This window comes from Phaseolus vulgaris, chromosome 11 (assembly GCF_051622355.1).
Source record: "Phaseolus vulgaris cultivar YP4 chromosome 11, ASM5162235v1, whole genome shotgun sequence".
Taxonomy (NCBI): Eukaryota; Viridiplantae; Streptophyta; class Magnoliopsida; order Fabales; family Fabaceae; genus Phaseolus; species Phaseolus vulgaris.
The window spans coordinates 49,095,119-49,108,749 of NC_143508.1; the positions used below are offsets into that span (position 1 = coordinate 49,095,119).

The 13,631-nt window shown below is 43.1% G+C and overlaps 1 protein-coding gene across 1 annotated transcript; it reads right to left on the bottom strand.

The window, feature by feature from the left end:
• Positions 1-1,205: 1,205 nt before the first annotated feature.
• LOC137830103 (metacaspase-5) lies at positions 1,206-4,316 on the bottom strand. The gene is made up of 2 exons (XM_068637243.2): positions 3,805-4,316; positions 1,206-2,403 (listed from the first exon to the last, which is right to left on the bottom strand). The coding sequence occupies exons 1-2, from the start codon at positions 4,148-4,150 to the stop codon at positions 1,499-1,501; spliced, it is 1,251 nt and encodes a 416-aa protein (XP_068493344.2). The 5' UTR covers positions 4,151-4,316; the 3' UTR covers positions 1,206-1,498.
• Between the last annotated feature and the right edge of the window lie 9,315 nt (positions 4,317-13,631).

Below are 13,631 nucleotides of genomic sequence, written 5' to 3' on the forward strand. Positions count from 1 at the left end.
CTTCTCAATTTTATGATTTTAAAGATGAAAGGAAAAAAATTCATTAAAAAATCTTAGAAAAAAGTAAGAGAAAACAACGTTTTTGAGAAATTACCATTTAAAATAAAAGAAGAATAAAATATTATATATATATATATATATAGTCATATAACTTAAAAATAATTAAAATATTCATTCCTCGCTTATTTTAATCTTTCATTTATTTTCATTAAAAAAAGTTCTTAAATATTTTAGTTGCGTTCTGAATATTTTGTGCAAATATTAGTTTCATTTAAGTCTAAACAACGTCATCTATTTTGAGAAAATCTTCTTTTCTTGCATATATATATATAATACAATTATATTGTTTATTTAGTTATTTTTGCATATACAAGTATGTGTGCCTATTTGAAAGCACATTGCATCTGATAAGTATGCTAACTTATCAATGTGATAATCTGTTGTAGTTGCAACAAGAGCATTAAACACATATGCTTATTCTCTCTAAAGGCACAACTACTCCATTATGTTTGTTTATTTGTTTTGCAAAGAATTTTCTTGGTGAAGGAAATCAACTTTACATTATTTCATAGCTAATATTAAAGTTTCAAATACACAAAAGTCAAGTTGCATCAGAAGACATACTTTATAGTTGAAGCCTCTTTGAATCACTTGTAAAATCTGAGTCATCTACTTTTTGTGTCAAAGTAAAGTGACAACTCCTGAAAAAGAAGCTAAAGGTGCTGCTCAGTAAAAATAAGCAAATTGAGTTATCATAAAAGGAGACTGGTTAGTTAAACACATTTAATATGCTCTTATTAATACAACTTGCAATGTTTTTAATGCAAAGTTGTCAAATACTCCAATATTAATCTCAATAGATGATGACCAATGAAGAAGTTGAAGTGAGTGAGACAATGACTAGTTGAAGCCTCTTAGTATAAAAGGCAGAAGACAGAGAACAATAATACACTAATACAGAGAACCTATTCGTGAAAACACTTTGCATATCATACTCAAAAGTTCTAAAGGAGATTTAACAAGTCTCAAATTAATCTTGTTTTTTTGTAGAGTGAGTTTGAATAACAATGGACAACAATGAAGAAATTTCCACCATTTCTCCTATTTTCTGAACGCCTGAAAAAAGAGATACAACTAAACATAATATAGTATACAACCTTGTTCAACAAAATTCAAATCCTCACAAAGCTCAAGAATAATTCAAATGACACAAAATTTAACACTACATTTTATAATAATTTCACTTACACCAATGTGTTCAGATTCGAAATCTGAGGTCTGGAGCATGGACCTTGTTCTGACAGTTCAGTCTCCCAGCACAATGAATATAACAAGAAAGACACTATAATTTTATTTGTACATACCTGATAGCAGAGCATGTATGAAAGCAATAACTTCATTTTCATGGTCCAAACATACACAGCAATACATAAGCATATACTATAAACAACTAAACACACATTATTCTCTCTCTTTCTCTGCATCAGATAGGCACAGATCAACACACAAAAGGAGCATCAACATGGTGATCACTGCAGTAGAGTCCAGGTTTCTGAGTGAAACCCTCCTTCTTGAGCTTCTCTCGTGCTTTCTGAACAAGTTCGTGGTTTGTTATTGAACCATTACTCTCCTCAATTATTGCCTGTATTGCATTGCTAAAAGCTCCATAAGCATTGGCAGCGTTTCCTGGAGGACTTGCATCTGCAGAAGTTTGGTCACTCTGACATCCACTCATCAGAATCCCACCAGCCGGAAGGCTGTGTTTGGATGATCCAGCATATGCCTCCTGCTTACTTTCCACACGTGTCTCCAGTGCAGGCTTTGCATATCCCTCATCATTCTCATCAATCTTATGCTTGAGAAACTCTTGGGCAAGACCACCCACCAACCCCAATATTCCACCCCCACCTTCACCACTTCCTTGTTGGAGTTTATTCAAAATAACATTCATGAACTTCTTCACTTTAGGACTAGAATCTTCCCCAAAGACATCGAAAAGGGTAGGTCTGAGTTTCCCAACATCAATATCATCTTTCCCAGTTTTCTGCTTGAGTATGTCAATGAGGGTTGAAAGGGGCAAAGATCTATTCTTCACATAGCCATAGTTCCCATGTGGAAGATCAATATCTCTATCTTCAGCCTCATCATCATCATCCCTGCCTCTGTGGTGGCGCAAACCTGAAGGGATATGGAATCCGCGAGACTCAATGGCATCTTCCACCTTCCGATGCAGAAAGTTTGAAAATCCAAAGCCAGAGCCAGACTGTTCTTCCTCTCCCTTTGTACTCTCTCCGATCTGCTCCTTAGCTTCTTCAAGTAGGCCACCACTGTGGCAAGAATCAGACACAATTGTGATCCTGCAACCTCTAGGGATCCCATCCACAAACTCCTTGAAATCATCATCTGTTTTCACAGACATACACAAATAGTCAGTTACTTCCCACAAAATTTCATGCCGATGCAACAATGTTCCATCTCAAACATAACAATTTACTTCTACTATGTTTGAATAAAGTAGCTATTAACATAAGAATTAAGAATGATTTTGGCCTGGGAGAATTCCCTGAATCAGTTTTCAACAAATTCCCTGAATCATCCATCATCTGTTCGCACAGACCTACGCAGATAGTTTATTATTCCCAAATAAATAAAGGCAATGCAAAAGTGTTCTACCAAAAAACACAGAATACTGCCATTATTTTCCAATTAAGTTGGAATTACTCAAGCAAACACAGCATGAACATAGGGCTAAAGAAAAATCACGAATCAGCTCATTTTACTAATTAAACAGATCCATTAGTTTTCCATTTTTGACCAGGGTAGAGCAAATTTGCTCTCAACTCGGGAAACTCGACAAACGTAATCAGCACCCATTAAAGTAAAAGGATTAATAAATTAATTTAATCTGTGAAATAACAAGCATCAGTAAGTGAGTGTAATATTCGTATACTATCAATATAATCTATAAAATTATATCGTCAATAGGTTAGAATTTATAAATAATGTTCGATATGCTTGCAGAGTAATTATCACAAAATGTTAGTAATTTGAATTATAAAATATTCTATAACTGAATGATATTATAGAAAAAACTTCACATTGTCTATGTATGGGTAACATCACTGAAAGAATTTAATTTTCATAACTAATAAAATATGGTACATGATAGATAGTGATTGCTAACATGAATAAAATCTCAAACAATTGTAATCTATATCTGAAAGAGTGTTTCAATCTTTTCTAAAATTAATATAAGGGGATGATTTCTTATTCGTTGTTCATCAACCCTTGATAAAGTCAAACATAAACATTCCCCAAGACGCTGTCACAAATCTAGACTGTTTTCAAGCGCATACAATCAGATCTAGTTCAACTTTTCCTTCATCTCAAAACCCAGAAAACCAAAAGAAAACAAACAACTCATCAATTCCAACATCTTTTTTGAGTCAACTACAAAAACCAAATTCTTTCAAAGATCAATTATACACGACTATAATCAATTGTAATCAGAATAATTTTTGTTTCGATCAATTCGGTAAGATTCAGTTCTAAAATAATTAATTTTGTTTAAAAGTAACATAAATTCTGCTTCTACATAGACAAAGAGCAATTATAAATTATAAATTACTTTTTCAGATTTTCTTTTCCAGAACAGTTTTTTTTTTTTTTACATCAAAAGCAGTTGAAACTGAGAAAAGTAATCTTCCCCAAACATGTCCAAAAGAAGAAAAACAGTGATCATAACCACGCAGCAAAAACCAAAAATAGAACAAAACAAAAAAAACGGATCCAGTATTAACGAACCAGTGATGAGATTCATATCAGAAGGAACAATGCATTCATCATATCCAGTGTCGTCATCCTCTCCCGTTTCCGCAGGAAGGCGCGTGCCGTGTCCGCTGTAGTGCACGAACAGCACGTCTCCGTCCTCCGCCGATCGGACCAGTGAGGTCAACGCGGACCGGATGTTCTTCCCCGTGGGCTCCCTGTACGATTTGTCCGTGTCGATCAAAACGGTGATGTTGTCTTCGGAGAAGCCGTATCGGTCGACGAGGCACCGGTGCATCCGCCACACGTCGTTGATGCAACCTTTGAGCTCCGCCTTCGTGCCCGGGTAGTTGATTCCGATCAACACTGCTTTTTTCGCCATTGCAACTCTCTCTCTCTCTCTCTGTCTCTGATCCACCAGCGTGAGTTACCCTTTATCTTGCGCGTTTTTTCTGCCTGAACGATAACGAAGACAAAGGGTGTTTCTGGTATACCATAACGTAATCTACTATTTTCGCCTTAATTACAATGTTTAGTAAGAGTTTAACAACGTAACAAAATTTATAATTACGATTAAAATTGAGACTGTTATCTTTCATATTTAGTTTGTTTTTAAAAATAAATGTAAGTTTTAATACGATTAAAGTTGAGAATGCTATTTTTTTTTCATACTTAGTTCCTCATCAAATTTCTTTCACATGAAAAGTGAAAAATTAATTTTCTTACAAAATATTTGAGTTAACAAGGTTATGTTTCGATGAAAATATCTCTGAATTTTATTCAATAATTTAATACGATAAAAATTAAAATTTATTATCAAATTATTATTTGATTATTAGAAAATTTATAATATGATTTATTAGCATTGGTATTACGACTACCATATCCGTAACATCCAGAAATTATGATATTTAAGTATGAAATTTTTTTATATATCAAATGTTAAAATTATAGTATATAAATGGGACTTTGATTTTTAGGTTAGATCTTGATTCTTTATCTTTTATATTTTTGGAAGGATAAAATATGTTTCTCAATTTTTGTTTTAAACACTAAAAAAAGTTATCTAGTCTTCATGGAATAGTTATAATTTTGTTTAAGTTATAGTAATATGTATTAGTTCTGCTCACTAAGAACATTGTTATTGAAAATTATTAATTACTTGTCAATTTATTATATATTTTTATATAATATGTTCATCTTAGTGTTTAAAAGCACAACTAATATATATGTGTTTTTAGTGTTTTAGTACAATTACAAAAGATGAATGGTTTTAATAGAACAATTGTCTTTTTTATGGATTTTATTTTTAATTTTTATCTAAATAATTTATGAGATTGTTGTGAAAATAGGACTAAATACCTGAAGAAAGTGTTGAATTATGTTTTCATAAGTTTTTTCTCTCTTGCAAATGTGGTCTGATTAACGGTGCTCAAATGATGATTTAGTTTATCAGAACGGTTAGATCGTAACTATTTCTTTTGATGTATGATATCAGACGCAATTACAACTCCACTGAACACTCATCTAAGATAGTTTTCTAACTAATTATAACAAATGATGAGATCTTATTTCTTACATATGATGGATATTGGCAAATGCAAGTTCAAACCTTAAGTGTAATGATTAAATAAATGGTAATTTTCAAATATGTTTTTTTTTTCATAATAACTCTTTTTTTTTTAAGTTAGTACAAACAATAATAACATGTAATATAGATATTAGGAAAGGGACAAATGTGCACGATAATTTATACGTCTGTCGCAACAAACTACATTTAATTCTCAATCTACATATTGAGTTCCACTATGCATACTAATACTTCATTTCAAGTATTCTTTGAGCTTATGGTCACTCTTGGTTGTTCCCTTGAGTATTCTTGACTCCAACCACTTCTAACTTAACTGAGTCCTATTTTGGCTCGTAGCCACTTTTAGCTAACTCTTTGAGTATTCTTGACACAAGTCACTTCTGACTTACCTGAGTATTATTTGGGCTCGTAGTCACTCTTGACTAATCCCTTGAGTATTCTTGACACAAGTCACTCCTTTATTAATTGAGTATTCTTTGGGTTCGTAGACACTTCTGACTAACGCCTTCAGTATTCTTGACACAAGTCACTTTTGGCTTAACTAAATATATTTTGGACTCGTAGTCACTCCTGGTTAACACCTTGAGTATTCTTGACACATGTCACTCCTAGCTTACATGAGTATTATTTGCCAAATAGCCACTCCTGGATAATTTAGAAAGGTTGAAGGTTTTAGTGATCCTCTGATCCTATAGTCTGTCTGCTAAAAAGTGTTTGCATCTCTTAATGAATACAATGGTTTAAGTTTTCTTTCTTAGTGTACCGCCCTGGTGGTCGGGGTGATGACGTGGCATCCTGCTACAGTATAGGCGTGTTGGCAAGGCGCCAGGTTGGCTAAAGGGAAGGAAGTCGGGGGGCTCGTGTAGTCGCCAGTTGTTATATTGGCGTGTTCCGATTTCCAGCTTACCAGAATCGGCGATCAGCAGGTTAAAGATGAAGTCGCCAGATGTAGATTCAGGCGACCTAGTCATTGGAGATCGCCAGAGCAAGCACATCGCCAAAGATGAAAGAGAAGCAGATTATGAAGGCGGCCGGCGAGACCACAGGGAAGGTGTATGAAGGCCCCTAACTCGCCAGTTCCAGTAGAGATCGCACTCCCAAGTTAGCTATGCACTGGGCAGTACCATGCATAAATAACTTAGCCAAAATGAGAGTAGAAGCAGCGCCAAGTCAAGGAGGCTCCAGATGATGGCACGTGTACGACTGGATGCGAGCCACGTGTCCAGGTCTGTAACTGCCAGGAGAGAGAAAACAACCAGGTATATAAGAGTTCTCAACCAACTTTCTGAGGTACGCACGTTCAGATTATACTCTTTACGCTTGCGAGTTATAGAGCTTACTGTGAGAGAGGATTTGCACGGTTCTTGTTCTCTTAGTATTTGGTGATACTGTCACTGACTTGGGCGTTGGAGTGCGATCGGCCGCAGCGGCGCCGCTCTGTTTCTTTGCAGGTTCTTGAGGTGGATCTCGAAGAGGAACGGAGGTTCGAAGCGGTGCACACGTCGATCCCTTGACGAGGCAGTTTCCAGCCTAAACCTGGCCTAAACCTGGCCTTGAGGGCGGTGATCGCCAGAGAATCCAGGCCTAAACCTGTCGAGCAGTGGCTCGAAAAGGAGATCGGAGGAAAGATCTTCAAGCTGGGAAGATCTCTGGAGGTCGAGCTCCAGGACCAGATCGCCAAGGTGATTGAGCGGCATCTGGACGCGTTTGCATGGTCCGCTTCGGACATGCCCGGGATTGATCCCGACTTCTTGTGCCATCATCTGGCGATGGACAATTTGGTGAGACCGGTGCGACAAAGGAGAAGAAAGTTCAACGAGGAGAGGAGGCAGGCGATCAAGGACGAAACACAGAAACTCCTCGCTGCAGGCCACATCAGGGAAGTCCAGTACCCTGAATGGTTGGCAAATGTCGTGCTGGTAAAGAAGAGTAACGGGAAATGGCGCATGTGCGTCGATTTCACCGACCTGAACAAAGCTTGCCCAAAGGATTCGTATCCTTTACCAAGCATTGATGCCCTGGTCGATAGTGCTGCAGGGTGCAAGTTGCTGAGTTTCCTGGATGCTTTCTCGGGATACAATCAGATCAAGATGCATCCCATAGATGAAGAGAAGACAGCCTTCATGACGGAGAGATCGTGCTACTGCTATAAGGTGATGCCGTTTGGGCTGAAGAACGCGGGGGCCACGTACCAGAGGCTGATGGATCGAGTACTTGCACCAATGTTGGGAAGGAACGTGCAAGCTTACGTCGATGACATGGTCGTGACCTCGCAGGAAAAAAGCAAGCACGTTGCAGACTTGGAAGAATTGTTCACGACGATCGCCAAGTTTAAGTTAAAGCTCAATCCGGAGAAATGCATTTTCGGCATGGAGGCTGGAAAGTTTTTGGGTTTCCTCTTGACTGAAAGAGGAATAGAAGCCAACCCAGACAAGTGTGCCGCCATCTTGGCGATGAGGAGCCCAGCTACGGTGAAAGAAGTCCAGCAGCTAACAGGTCGGATGGCAGCCCTATCTCGCTTCGTGTCAGCTAGCGGAGAAAAGGGGCATCCCTATTTTCAATGTCTGCGGCGCAATAATAAGTTTGTTTGGACGAAAGAGTGGGAGGAAGCTTTCGTCAAACTGAAGGAGTATCTGGCGAGCCCGCCGGTTCTGTGCAAACCGCTGGTGGGAATCCCTCTCAGGTTGTATTTTGCTGTGACTGAGAGGGCGGTGAGTGCGGTGCTCGCCCAGGATCAAGATCAGGCTCAGAAGCCTATCTATTTTGTGAGCAAGGTGTTGCAGGGCCCAGAAACGAGATATCAGGCCCTGGAGAAGGCTGCGCTGGCTGTGGTGTTTTCGGCGAGGAGGTTGCGCCACTACTTCCATAGCTTCACAATACTGGTGATGACTGACCTGCCCATCCAGAAGGTCTTGAAGAAACCTGACGTTGCGGGAAGAATGGTGAAGTGGGCAGTAGAGTTGTCAGAGTTCGATATTAAATATGAGCCCCGAGGCCCGATCAAGGGGCAAATCTTTGCAGATTTCGTGGTTGAGCTCTCATCAGAGGCGACGCGGGTTGAAGGGGACGATTTCCGTTGGGTACTTTCAGTGGATGGATCGTCGAACCAGCAGGGCAGCGGTGCTGGAGTCATATTGGAGGGACCCAACGGCGTGCTGATCGAACAATCTTTGAGATTTGCCTTCAAGGCCAGTAACAATCAAGCAGAGTATGAGGCGCTGATCGCCGGAATTTTGCTTGCCAAGGAGATGGGAGCTAGGGTGCTGATGGCTAAGAGTGACTCGCTGCTGGTCACGGGGCAAGTAACAGGCGAGTTCCAGGCTAAAGATCCACAAATGGCGGCTTACTTGGCGTATGTGCAGGAATTGAAGAGTTCTTTTGCCTCCTTTGAAGTAGTACATGTGCCCAGAGAGCAGAATGCCCGAGCTGACTTGCTTGCTAAGCTCGCCAGCTCAGGCAAGGGGGGTAGGCAGAGGACGGTGATTCAAGAAACTCTGAAGACGCCAAGGGCATTTGTAGCAGATCACCTGGTCCTTCAGATAAGCAAGTCGACGGAGAAAGCAGCGAGAAGCCATAAGTCCTTGACGCAAGAAACTCTGAGATCGCCGAGAATTAGAGCATGTCGGGGAGAGAAGGTGAATGTGATGCAGGTCCGCGCCACCCACGAGCCAGACACTTGGATAACACAGTACAAGCGGTGCCTGGCAGATGGCCTCCTCCCGCTGGATCCGACGGAAGCTAGGAAGGTAAAGAAAAATTCCAGCAAGTACACATTGATTGATGGCGATCTGTACAGGTTTGGGTTCACTCACCCACTCCTGAAATGCGTACACGGCGAGAAGTGCACGAGAATCATGGCAGAGCTCCACGAGGGTATATGCGGAAGCCACGTTGGGGGTCGAGCTCTGGCCGCGAGGACTCTCCGTGCAGGCTACTACTGGCCATCGATGAGAGAAGATTGCAAGAAGTATGCCCAGTGTTGCAAACAATGCCAACAGCACGCCGATTGGCACAAGGCACCTCTCGAGAAGCTGAAGTCGATCTATAGCCCTTGGCCGTTTCATACTTGGGGAATCGACATCCTGGGACCTTTCCCGCTGGCGATCAGGCAGATGAAGTACTTGGTGGTGGCGATTGAGTATTTCACCAAGTGGATTGAAGCAGAACCAGTGGCCCAGATCACCGCACACAAGATCGAAGGTTTCGTGTGGAAAAACATCGTGTGCCGGTTTGGAGTGCCTAAACGCCTGGTGTCGGATAATGGGACGCAGTTTGCAAGCCACCTGTTGAAGAAGCTTTGCGAAGGGGTGGGAATTCAACAAGTGTTTGCATCCGTCGAGCACCCTCAGACAAATGGCCAGGTGGAGTCAGCTAATCGGGTGTTGTTGAGAGGTTTGAAGAGAAGGCTTGAGAAAGCCAAGGGAAGTTGGGCTGAGGAGGTGCCCCGTATAGTCTGGGCGTACCACACCACCGAGCAGTCAGGAACCCATGAGACCCCGTTCAGCTTGGTCTATGGGTGTGATGCCATGATTCCGGTGGAGATCCAGGAGAGCTCGCCGAGATTCCAGAACTTCGTAGAGGAAGACTCGAACGAAGAGAGAAGGTTGAACCTGGATCTACTGGATGAGGTCAGGGAAGAGGCGAGGTTGAAGGCTGAAGCCGTGAAGAGAAGGGTTGAACGAAGATACAAGTCAAAGGTGATGCCAAGGCAGTTTAGAGAAGGCGACCTGGTGATGAGGAAGGCCCACCAGTATGAGATGGAGAATAAACTGTCACCCAAGTGGACTGGACCGTTCAGAATAACCGAGGTGCTCGGGAACGGAGCCTACCGCTTAAAGACGCTGGAAGGAGGGGCGATTCCTCGCACCTGGAACGCCACACACCTGAAGTTGTACTATAGTTAAGAGCTTTGTAAGTAAAGACAGACACAAGGTTATATTACAATGTCTCTGATGAAACAGTTTGAAGGGGGCACTCTTTTTTCCCTAAGGAGGGTTTTTAACGAGGCCACCCAATAAAAGAAGAGTTTTCGAAGTATAAGGCGTTTCCAGATTGCATGTGTGCTATTTTCCAAAAGTTTTGAAGAAAGACCTTGTCACTTATACGTGATTTAAGGCAAGTAAAGATATATCGCGTGCTTTCTAAAAAGTTTTTAAGTCCTCATCGTCCTTCGGCGATTGGAGGCACCAGTTAAAGTTTTTAAGTCCTCATCGTTTTTCGGCGATCGGAGGCATCAGATGAAAGACCTCAACGTCCTCGCGCGTTCCGAGGCAAGAAAAAGACCTCCTCGCCGTCGAGCGAGTGCAGGCGAGGAAGAGTAAAAAGTCCTCCGTGTTTCTGGGGGCGAGAAGATGTAACCCCTGGGGCAATGTAGAGGCACCAGTAAAAGTCCTCCGTGTTTCTGGGGGCGAGAAGATGTAACCCCTGGGGCAATGTAGAGGCGAGCTAAAGACCTTCTCGCCGATGAGCGAGTTCAGGCGAGTTAAAGACCTTCTCGCTTACATGCGAGCTTAGGCAAGATAAAATCCTTCTCGTCTCGAACGAGTTCAGGTATGGTGCAGAGGGTGGAAGAAGTTTGGAAGGTGGCTAAGGTAGGTTCGAAGAGAACGCCTAGTCAACCGGTCTTTTGTTCTGAAGTTCAGGGAGGCAAAGAAGGATCCCAAAGGGCGTTTCTACCCCCGGATAAAGAAACAATGGCCAAAGCATGAGGCCAGAAAGAAGCTGGTATTACCAAGAGTTCTTGGCGATCAGGAAGAGTTCAAACAGCGGCGAGAAGGTTAAAAGACCTGTTTGATGAAGCAGGTCGAGCGGAGCGGTGTTTAAGCCAGTAACTGAGTTACAGTTCATTGCTTGAAGGATATTTTCACGATAAGGTTAATTGCCTTAAGGTTACGAATTGATTAAGTGTTTGTTGCTTAGGGCTGAAGTGATCCGAAGCGGTTAAGTCAAAGGTTGTACCTACAGTTTTCCTAAGTCATTTCTTTGAAATTAAACAAGCAAGACAAGTTGAAGCGAGTGAAGAAGTTATAAAAGGAAAAAACGTAAACACTTGTCATTAATAGATAGCAGTGAATAACAGTTCATTACAAGTTATATACAAGGGAAATCACAAAAGTAGCAGATGAAAAAGAGTTGATTAATCTTCAGCAGGAACGACTTTTTCATCCACCACCTCATTGTTCAGCGACACCATGCTGAGATCCAGGTCGGGGAATAGGCAAGCAAATTGTTCCCGCGCAGCTTCGAATCCAGCAGCCAGAATCTGAGCAGAGTTTAGCTTGAGTTCTTCAATTTGCCCCTGAAGTTCCTCAATCCGCTTCTTGAGGTCTTCAGTTTGCTCTTTCAGCTCTTTATTCTGTTGCTCCAGCTCTTCAACCTGTTTTTTAAGTTGTTCGTTGGTCTCTTGAGCTTGGAGAAGGTCTTCAGCAACCTTCTTGGATTCCGATTGTGCTTGGGCCAACTCAGCAGCCACCTTTCCCTTCTCTTTGTTGGCCTCGACGAGATCAGCCATGGCGTCGTCCCTCGCCTTTTCCACTTGCCCAAGTAGTTTCTCTCGGTCGATCGACCTCTGCTCCAATTTTTGCACCTTAGCGGCGTCAGCTTTCATGAGAGCCTCCAGGTCGACCGCCCTGGCGCGAAGAGGCACAATCTTGCTCTCCAGCTCGACCTTCTCTTGGGCAAGTTGATGCACTTTGTGGCGAAGGTCAGTGGCCTCCTTGCGCGCCAGCCTGAGCTCGGTGTTCATTGCATCCTCCACTCGGGAGTGTTCGATTTCTGCGAGCGTCAGGCTGAAAGACAACTTCTCCACCTCGACCCTCATGGTGCTGTTTTCGGTTTTGAGGTTGAAGAGGTCGTCTTGGAGCCTCCTGGTTGAGCCCTCCACAACCTTGGTTATGATCGCCGGGATATCCTCTGCTATGGTCTTCAGCTTGGCAGTTAGAGGCTCCCACATCCTTGTGACCTCCAAAGGGAGGTTTGCTGCTTGGAGAGGCACCAGGTGGGCTTGTTGTGGGTTCTCGTCGCCACCTTCCTTAGCAGGTTCTTTAGTAGTTGCTTCCTGGCGTGGCGACGGAATCGGGGATTCGGTGATCAGAATCGGAGAGGTATGAGCAACCTCATCCCCGATTGGAGCATCTTCTGCAGCTGAAGCGTTTGAAGGGGGACCCCCTCCAGCTGACACATATGGTGTAGAAGCGCTTGGGGGGTCCTCCAGGAAGTTTGGCTCTTGGGCCTCAGCTGCAGGTGGCGCAGTGGCCAGTGGGACCGCTTGGACTGGAGAGGCAGGAGCCTGTGGGGGTGGCGATGATGGAGGAGGGGCAGGCGTCGACGAAGGTGTTGAGGTTGGAAGAGGGGGTGGAGCAGGCGGTGAGGAAGGTGCCACCCTCTTCCTCTTTGAGACCAAACCGTCCTCGGTGGCCTCATCATCTTCTTCCTCTTCCTCATGGATCACCTGAGGAGCTTTCCTTTTAGGTCGCTTGAGGACCATTTTCTTGCGTTGGGCGGGTTCCTTGGGTGGTGATCGCCCTTGGACAATGGCAGTCTCCACCACCGAGTTGGGCACCGTTTGGGAACCTGTCGCCAACCCGTGGTTTCGGGCGAGCGCCTTCAGTTCAGCAAGCATGCTTTTGCCCAACATGTTGTCTGCATGGAACGAAATGCATGGGTTAACTCAAGGGAAAAAATAAGTGCATAAGGTAATAAACAGCAAAGCAGGTGGTATGTGCAGGAAAGGTAAAACCAAAGTCTTGTGCATAACGCACAAGACGCCCAGAAACAGCTAAATAAGAAGCAGTATCAAAACAAGAGTTTAATGTCCTAACCTATTCGAATTTCTAGCTGATCTTCGTAGAATTCGAAGCATATCAAGGTGGTGGTAAGGAAAGTTATATTGGCGTCCGCCACCTTTTTCCAGAAGAGACAGAGGTCTCTGTCCAATGCTCCCATGTTGTCAGGACTTCTGGGCCTCCTGAAGCAGCTCTTGGACTCCTTCTTCCCCTTGTCCACCCAGTACAAGGGGAAGCCATCGAGAAGGGAGGCGTCCTTGTCGTTCACACGTACTTGGACGAACTTCCCCTTCCAGTCCTTGTAGGATTGCTGGAAGATAGCAAAGATGGACCTCCCGGCAATCGCGTTCAAGCTGACCCATAGGCGGTCTCCTGGGTGCTTGGCTTCGAAGAGGAATAAGAACACGTCCACCGACGCGGGCAACCCCAGGTGGTCGCACATCACTTGAAAAGCTCGAACAAACGCCCAGCTGTTGGGGTGGAGCTGG

Excerpts from the sequence above, each read along its gene's own strand:
- LOC137830103 (XM_068637243.2), bottom strand. The coding sequence starts at position 4,150 with ATGGCGAAAAAAGCAGTGTTGATCGGAATCAACTACCCGGGCACGAAG. Across the intron at positions 2,404-3,804 it reads TGATATGAATCTCATCACTG|ATGATGATTTCAAGGAGTTT; the intron begins GTTCGTTAATAC and ends CTGTGAAAACAG.